The sequence below is a fragment of the Melanostigma gelatinosum genome (genome assembly GCF_949748355.1).
Source record: "Melanostigma gelatinosum genome assembly, chromosome: 11".
In the NCBI taxonomy this organism is placed as follows: domain Eukaryota; kingdom Metazoa; phylum Chordata; class Actinopteri; order Perciformes; family Zoarcidae; genus Melanostigma; species Melanostigma gelatinosum.
The window spans coordinates 12,851,901-12,860,462 of record NC_136644.1 but is presented as its reverse complement, the minus strand read 5'-3'; the positions used below and the strand labels follow the sequence as shown (position 1 = coordinate 12,860,462).

At 39.4% G+C, this 8,562-nt stretch overlaps 1 protein-coding gene across 3 annotated transcripts in view; it reads left to right on the top strand.

Moving 5' to 3' along the window:
- The first annotated feature begins 5,591 nt into the window (after positions 1 to 5,591).
- patl1 (PAT1 homolog 1, processing body mRNA decay factor) overlaps positions 5,592 to 8,562 on the top strand; it is a 35,118-nt gene continuing 32,147 nt past the window's right edge. For 2 of the 3 annotated variants that reach the window (XM_079277996.1, XM_079277994.1), the window contains exons 1-3: positions 5,592 to 5,654; positions 7,253 to 7,276; positions 7,777 to 7,882. In XM_079277996.1, coding sequence (XP_079134122.1) covers positions 5,640 to 5,654; positions 7,253 to 7,276; positions 7,777 to 7,882 — 145 coding nt within the window. In that variant the 5' untranslated portion in view covers positions 5,592 to 5,639. The remainder of the gene's footprint in view (positions 5,655 to 7,252; positions 7,277 to 7,776; positions 7,883 to 8,562) is intronic. The other variant, XM_079277995.1, reaches the window with a different exon arrangement.

Genomic DNA, 8,562 nt, shown 5'->3' with positions numbered 1-8,562 from the left:
GGAGGATCTTCCCCCATCGTATCCATACTTTTGCATGCTAGTGTCATATAACATTACAATGACATTGACTAGTTCCATTATCTTTCAACATTATGAGTATTAACATAATATCAAAATTAACACAGCATGCTTCCTATTGATCAATTCCTGTTAATTATACTGGAATGCATTTAGGCCTTTTAGCAGCTTTCTGTCAGTATTCTAGAACAGCATGATATCATGTGGAGCAGTCACAGACTTTCTGCTGGATTCTTCTCTGAGGAAAGAACGGTGGAGGAAATAAGGAATTCTGAAAGTCACATTTAAAAACTAAAATGACATGGACTGCCCACAACAATAACCTGGAAAAAGAAGGCAAACAAAAAATAAATCACCTCAAAGCACTCTGCAAAAGCACTCTTTTACTTCATATTATCATTGTGCTTTAGCCTACTTTGATTCAAACCATATCTACCCTGAGTGGCTGCTCAGTTCTGTTGACATTTTTCAGTTCTATGTATTTTACTTAATTATGTATTAATAAAACTACATAATTGAGTAAATTAGCCCAGGTTCATGTTACCTCCCAAGTGGGCTCCTGAGCTATCCTCCAGGCCTATAAGTAACGGACAGACCTGAATCAGCTCGGGACAATGAAAAAACAGTTCCAACAACTATTGTCACGTACTAAAACAGTCTTCCCTCGAGCGGAGATTGTGGTCCCTGTAATTCAGTTCTCCCCGTGGCTTCAGTTGAAGTACAGAGCCCTCTTGGGGGAACTTAACCGTGTCCTGGAGGACAACTGCAGAACCCTGAGAGGGATCGAAGAGGATCAGTTCCGGGTTAACCAGAAAGACCTCATTCATTGGACTCCAGCTACGGCAAATAAAATCCTTCACTCTTGGATGTCACAGTTAAACTAAGAACAGGGGGACCTAGAGTGTCTAATCAGCCCCACTCTAACATTTTAAATCTGTCAACTTCTTTTTTCTTCATGGAGGATGAAGAAAGACTGCTAGAGAAGGGCCTCTATTTTATTGCAACTCCACTAGTGGTGGACTGTCAGGAGCTTCGAAGAGACTTACATCGGTATCACAGACGATTGAGGCTACTAGACCATTTTAATGAATTCATTTTAATTGTCCAACTGTTGTTATCCTGTTTCTTTATTGTTGGAATGCTGTTTAGCATTCCAACTATTGTTCTTCAAATCTTTATTCAACTTCTTCTATTTCTTCCATCCCACCTCTTCTTCTCCTTCATTTTTTAAGCTACAGAAACCATTCAACTATCGAAATGTGCAGCTCTTTCACCAGAGGGGTTCTACGACTTTTCATATTTCTAACCTTTAAACTTTTTGAATTATTAAGCTTTTTATTTTCAATGGGATCTCTATGGAGAATATTTTCAAATGGCTTCAGACACACAGGTGTTTGCGATTGAGCCAATTAGTGATGTTGATAAACACACAGACTCACAGACACACTCGCACATACACTCCTCTCCCTCTATCTCTCTGTGTGTCTCTCTCTCATACAGTCATTCAGGTCTTAGGAATCTACACACACACGCCATTTTAAAATAAAAGCCCCACAGAATGAATCCTAACTCAAATGCTGTTACTACTACTACTACTACTGTTATATAAAATACTACTACCACTACTACAGCTATTTCTACGACTACTGATACTACTACTGCTACGACAAATATCACTACTGCTACAACTAGTACTTATTCAAATGCTCCTAATACTTATACTGCTAATAATACTTCCACTACAACTACAACTTCTACTACTACTACAACAAATATCACTACCGCTGGAATTCTTTTAAGCTACAGAAACCGTTTGAATATCAAAATGTTCAGCTCTTTCAGGAGAGGGGTGACATAACTTCATATTTGTAATCTTTCAACTTTTTGAATTATTAAGCTTTTTGCAATTTTTTTAAAATTGGATATCTATTTTCAGCAATGTTTTTGAGATTCATTTCAGCTTTCAGCATTCCAACGCATTTTCAGCAGGAAATGCATTTTCTAGTTGCAGTACAGATTTCTCTCGAGAGCCATTCATCAACCCTTCTACTTGGGAACCTGAGTGGGATTTGGCACAGAACCCATCAAAAAACTGATCATTGCGAGATGTCCGGGACTTCGAGAGGATCCACTGTAACAGTGAGAGAGAGAAGAATCTATCAACAGGGGAAAGAGAAGCACTTGATCAACTAAAATCCAACCAGGAGATAGTGATCAAACCTGCGGACAAGGGGTCAAAAATTGTTACAATGGACAAACATCAATATTTAACCGAAGCTTACAGACAGCTAAATAACACAACACACTACTTACATTTAACCTGCTCCCTGCAACTGGAAACTCAGACAAAGATTCGGGAGATTGTGGGATGCCTGTATGAGAAAAAGATCATTACAGCTAAACAAAGGTATTCCCTGTCTGGTGAGGACCCTCCACTTCCACTATTTCAAGCCGACCGACACAAGTCCAGTTACCACCCGACTGTCGCACAAGTCCAGTTACCATCCGAAGCACACCTACCGACGAATTGTGAAATCACAATTAATAAGGTTTCGTAGGATTTGCACGGGGGTCAATGAATTTGGTGTATTGCATTGAGTGCGGTGTTTGCAAAAAACTGTATATTGGTCAGACCAAGAACAGTTTAATTTGATTTGATTGAAGCAACACTTGAATTTGATTTATAAGACCAATAAAATAACTCACCTGTATGGACACTTCAGACAGCATGGGAGGGAAAACCTCTTTATCATGGGGTTGGAGTCGGGATCCTGGTGGTCGGATAGACAGTGACTGGCAAAAGAAAGACAGTGGATTAATACATTTAATACAGTTTACCCACATGGTCTTCCAAAATAATTAGAGCCAGTGGATCAAATGACGGACTTACCTCCTCTGATGAGGGCGGGGACACCTCCGCTTGGAGACCTGCTAGGACACCTGCCAAATATTAAAAATATATAGCACAAAATACAAACCCACTCTTGAGAACTACAAGTGTTAAAGCCTAAAATTTGTGTGCCCGTGCACTCTGACTGCCTTAAGGCAGCCAGAGCTTCTCTTTTCACCTGCACCTTACCCCTAACCCTAACCCTAACCGTAAAAACAGTTGAACCTGTCTAGCCTTACCCTAACCTTAATCCTAACCTTAACCTTAACCTGTAGGCCTAAACTAATCTTAAAATCTAAGCTGAAGTCTAAACCTAAGAGAAGGGGAAAGAAAAAAAGAAAAAAGGAATAGGGGACCATAAGGTAAGATATACAAGGATAGATTTGTGTGTGGAACAAGCTCCACCCAGGCCAAAAACAGGCCAGGTGAAAACAACTCAATAATTAAAAATTAAAAAGAGTTTAGTGGGCAAAAGGGCCATTAATCAAGGACGGTTTGGAGCACAAGGACTACATAACTCAACAATCTTTTGTTTGATTATTTAGTAAATAAAATTAAAAAATCTAAAAACATTAAGAGAAAACTTATTGTTTCACGACCATGAGCATAGTTACGTGCGCCAGAAATGACTGCGGGAGTCTTCACCCCTTACTGCTTGGGTTCCAATCGATGGTGAGTATTTTTACAAATGCCTTTTGTAGAGATGTGAAATCTTTCCTGGGGTCAGGCGGTGTATGGGGCACAGGAAAGAACTAAAGTTATATACTAACTGGACTAAGACTAAAACGTAATAGTAGCATGCTTTAAAATACACACTCTGGGACTTGATCAACCCCAGGAGGGCCTTCCTTGGGTGAGGGTATCTAGTGATAATGGCCGAAATGGCCGATGATTGGGGTCCACTACTGATGATGTGTCTAGAGAATGTGGTAAATGACAAAAAAATATATACGAATTGAAGTTTGTTTCTTACGACTACCTGACCCGGGACAACACTCAAAGCTCCTGGGACGCACACTAGGAATGCATCTGAAGAGCAATTCTCATCTTAGGTCTTCATTCTTCCCTCCCGGTCACTCACGGTGGTCTGGAAGTGAGTATTGGGTAGGGAGACTGAGGCGCCTATCAAGGCGGGGGAGGAGGTTAGATGTAAACACATCATATATGATGAAGGGGGTGTATTACCTCTTCCAAAGGTCCTAACAACTCGGGCCTGGTACCAATCGAACCGCAATGGCCACATAAGGGGGGTAGAGCCCACATCCAAGGCCCTAGGACCTTTGCATCAAAAGTTGCTCAGTATTGACCTGTGGGCCAAGGTCGTGAGTTCAAGTACCTACACTATGGACTTGTAAAGTCCACAGCTCCGCGCTGCTTGCTCCAATTGACCTGGGATTTTGTGTGCACGCATGTCAGGCTCCCCTTCACTAACTCAGCCAACTTATACAGCCTTGAATAAGTCACAGTTCTCAAGATTTCAGAGAATCTGCAGGAAGACTTTGATTCTGCAAGCAGAGTGCTATTCCCAGCTTTGGCCAACAGAGGGAACTCTAGGACCTCTCTTAGAAAATGTCACAGGACATTTCAGCAAACTAAAAGTCTGAAATCTAGAAACTGAATTTATTTGACCTTAACCCTAACCCAGGTCACACAATAGGCAGGGAACTTCAAAATAAAACAGGAAACCAAAAAAAACTAATCCAAGATCATGACAGATCTGCACTCTACTTACTTTCAAATATGCGTTTTCTTATATCACAGCTTGTGTTGCAAATAAAATAAAATCAAGCACTTCGTCTAATTACATAAGGAGGCATGTTTATGTTCTTCAAATCGAACAGTTATGATAATTACATAATTATACTCACTGCAGTAGAATGAAATAAACTCCCCCGTCAATCTGAAACATTCCTATGTGTGTGTCAGCCCAGCCCCAGTAGTAGTGTGTGTGTGTGTATATGTATGTGTGTATATAGATATATATATATATACACATATATATATATATATATATATATATCTATATATACACACACATATATATATATATATATATATATATATGTATGTATGTATGTATGTATGTATGTATGTATGTATGTATGTATGTATGTATGTATGTATGTATGTATGTATGTATGTATGTATGTATATATATATATATATGTATGTATGTATGTATGTATGTATGTATGTATGTTCCCTGATGATATAAGTTAATTTGATAAAATAAACTGCACGTTACACAATGTGTAAAAAACTAATTCAGACAGAAAAAAATGCATTTGTAAACAAACGATGTTTTAAAGATCAGTTGTCTTATTACTAAGTTCTCTACAAATGGAAGAGGGGGTCACGCAGATAAATGCTCGATCTCGTCCAAGCGCGAGTTTGGAAATGAATAGACCATAGTTGCATGAAGTCAATAAAAAGCGATAGGCTATCTACAACAACTGAGGATGGAAAAGAATATTAAAAGATTCAAATTATGTTGGCCAGTTTCGTTTACCGTTCCTAATGTTGCCTGTGTTACTGTATTTATTTAATAGCTACTATTTCTGATTTCCAACAGTGGAGGGAAGCATTCACAAGAGGACAACAGTCAGCAGCAGCGCTGTATCAAATGCGTGGTCGTTCCGCAACGTACGTTCAAGTGGACGACGTCCCTTCTGCGTCATTTGCGCGCCGCCTCGCTCCCGATGCACTTATTTTCCCAAAAGCCCAAAGATAGATGTTCCGATTTCAGGTGAGTGTTTTACCCCAGGACAAACATGCCCTTTTCCTGAAGACAATTTCAGATATTTTACAGAGAACTGTAGTAATTACAGAATGCGTGTGATGTTGAGAGTGAATGTTGACTATTGTTTATGCGACTGCTAAATTCAATGCGGTTGGCGGCCTGTGAAGCACCCCACTTTCCTGGTAACATGAGCCAGAAGGAAGATAAGCACTCTCTTCCAATGGTGACAATGATTGTTAAATACATTGATACACTTTATGAAAGACAAGTGTGTGATATTTATAATCTGTGTCTAAACAGTATTATATTTGTTAGTTCTTGGGCAGCAGTGCCAGTTTTCCATCGACGTGGGTCCTGCGTGATGTAACATCAGCATTAGCATCGTGGCTAACGAGTTATCTTGCTAACGTTACCTCTAGGGTGTCAGAAGGTCCTGGAGAAGACGTCCTGGGTACTACGTATTCGTATTATTTAAACTGAGTAAACGGGAGCTACTAGCTACTGATATATGTAACGTTATATGTTTCTAGTCAGTGCGACGCTGAGGCTTTTCACAGTGAGAAATCCTGCTTGGTCACTGCTGACTTGGCCAACTGATGAATGTTATTAGGCTAACTTAATTGTCAATTACGTTGATGTAACGTTATTTACAGAGTCACGGCTATACAGTATTAGCTTTTAACACTAGTCTTACTACACTAGCAAGTTATGTCAATCTAAATTATCACTCTACTCAATTTTCACTTTCTAAAATACATTTTGCACGATCTCCGTATTCCATACGTTTAATGCTACTTGACATTTTATCACGGTAGCTAAGGCTAGTTAGATGTTTTTGGTACATAGGTTAATGATTGCATTAACTTAACTTATTTTCATTGGCTCATGTTCACCAGCTGGGACTAAATTCAAGTCATCAAGTCACTTATTACTGTGGTCTATGTGGCATTAGCAGCAGCAAATGAATGGTTGTTTTTGCTATTAAAGTCAAAATGTACACTTTTATAGTATAGTGTTTCACTGGGAGCCCATGTTCATTTACAGAGGCCATCCGACAAATATGACATATTAGCTAGTATACATTATTAATCGCCTGCTACGTGGTAACCCATCAGTTTCTTCATAAACTGACCCTTGACATGACTTGCATTTAAATCTACAGATTACTGAACCATTAAACCATGCAAAGTCTCCTGACAGTTGGTCCGAATGGTGTTTTACATTTCTGAGTCCCTTGTGTTGTGCATGTGGAAATTTCTTTCTGGACACTTAATCAAACTGAGTCTTAGTTACTGTTATTAACTAATCTAGCCTTATTCCCGAACTTCTTCGTGTTGCGTTCTTCTGAACATTTTGATGTTTGTCTTTTTACTTTACTTTAATTTACTGTGGTAAATTTAGCTTTCAATCAAACCTGGTCAGAATCCGATTTAAAGGCTAAATCTGAAAATAAAGCCAAACACTGCAATTGAAGTATGTATGCCTGTCAGTTGATTAAAAAATATTGACATAATAATAATTGACAGATAACATTTTAGCATTAAGTAAACTGACACGTCATTTATGGTATTGTTTAAAACCCTTTTGTATTTCCTCTGTTGCAGTTGCAAACCTCTAATGTTATTACGGTATGTATATATATATTAATATCTCTAGTGTTCCTGGAGAAGAAAACACTTTAAAATGTAATTTACTGTGATTTATTTCACAAAGGACTTCTGTCTTGTTTTGGTTAAGATAAGAAGGTTAATCCAGGAAGTCATTTAAAGGGGTGTGTTGTGTAGTAAAGTGTTCAAGTTGTGTAGCCTGCGAGACTGCAGCTACTAGTGTAGCAACTCCTGTGCGTTGCATGTCTGTTTTTCAGCTCACCTCTTTTATTTGCTTCAAATCCAAAATGTTTGCTGTTATGACACATCCAATTGTCTTAAAATCAAATTGGTTTAAGCTCAAACACCAGACTGAGCTGGCAAAACTGTCAATTAACTCTAAACGTCGTCTTCTATCTTCTCTCTAACCGTGTCATTTATTTTCCCCATTCCTTGACCACGTCATCATGCCCTGCCTCTTTCCCACCTTCCTCTTAATCTGTTCCTTATCCCTTCATCGGTCTTCCCTGCTGTCTTTGCAGTCCCTGGATGAAGACTGTACGTTGGAGGAAGAAGATGAGGGACTGGTAGAAGAGGAAGATGAAATTAATCAGTTCAATGACGACACCTTCGGAGCTGGGGCCATTGGTGAGTCCTGCATACAATTTGAAATGTGTTTGCATTAAATCTTAAGGGTGCACTTAAGGGTGTGCAAAATTATCGTTCCTATGCTCATTCATAATTACTCAATTTCAGTGGAGTTCAGTTTCAAGAAGGGGGTCTAACAAAAGAAACACTTACTCATATATTTGAAATATATGAAAATGCATTGTAAACTGATTTTTGTTCAATCTCAAAACATTTCAATACGCCATTTTTGGGGGGTGACTCTGGCTCAGTGAAGTTCACAGGGTCGTCCTTCAATCAATGGTTCGATCTCCGGCTTCGCTAGTCCATGTCGATGGCAAGACACTTAACCGCAAATGTCTGCTGTAGCTGTGCCTACGGTGTATGAATGTTAGATAGTCCTGATGGTCAGGTGGCACCTTGCATGGTAGCCCCTGCCATCAGTGTATGATGACATGTAGTGTTAAAAAGCTTTGAGTGGATGGAAGACTGGCTGCTCTACCTGTTAATATAGGCGGCAAGAGGTGCTGTGTTAAAACGGACCGGCGGCAGTAACCATATGTACTTCATCGGGTGTTGTATCTCCCTTGTCCTTGTGTGTGCTAAAGCCAAAATTTGTGTACGTGTGTGTGTATATCACGATAAAGACAGTATTGCAAAATCCATGCCGTGTCCCGAGACACCGGTGGCGATGATGAAAC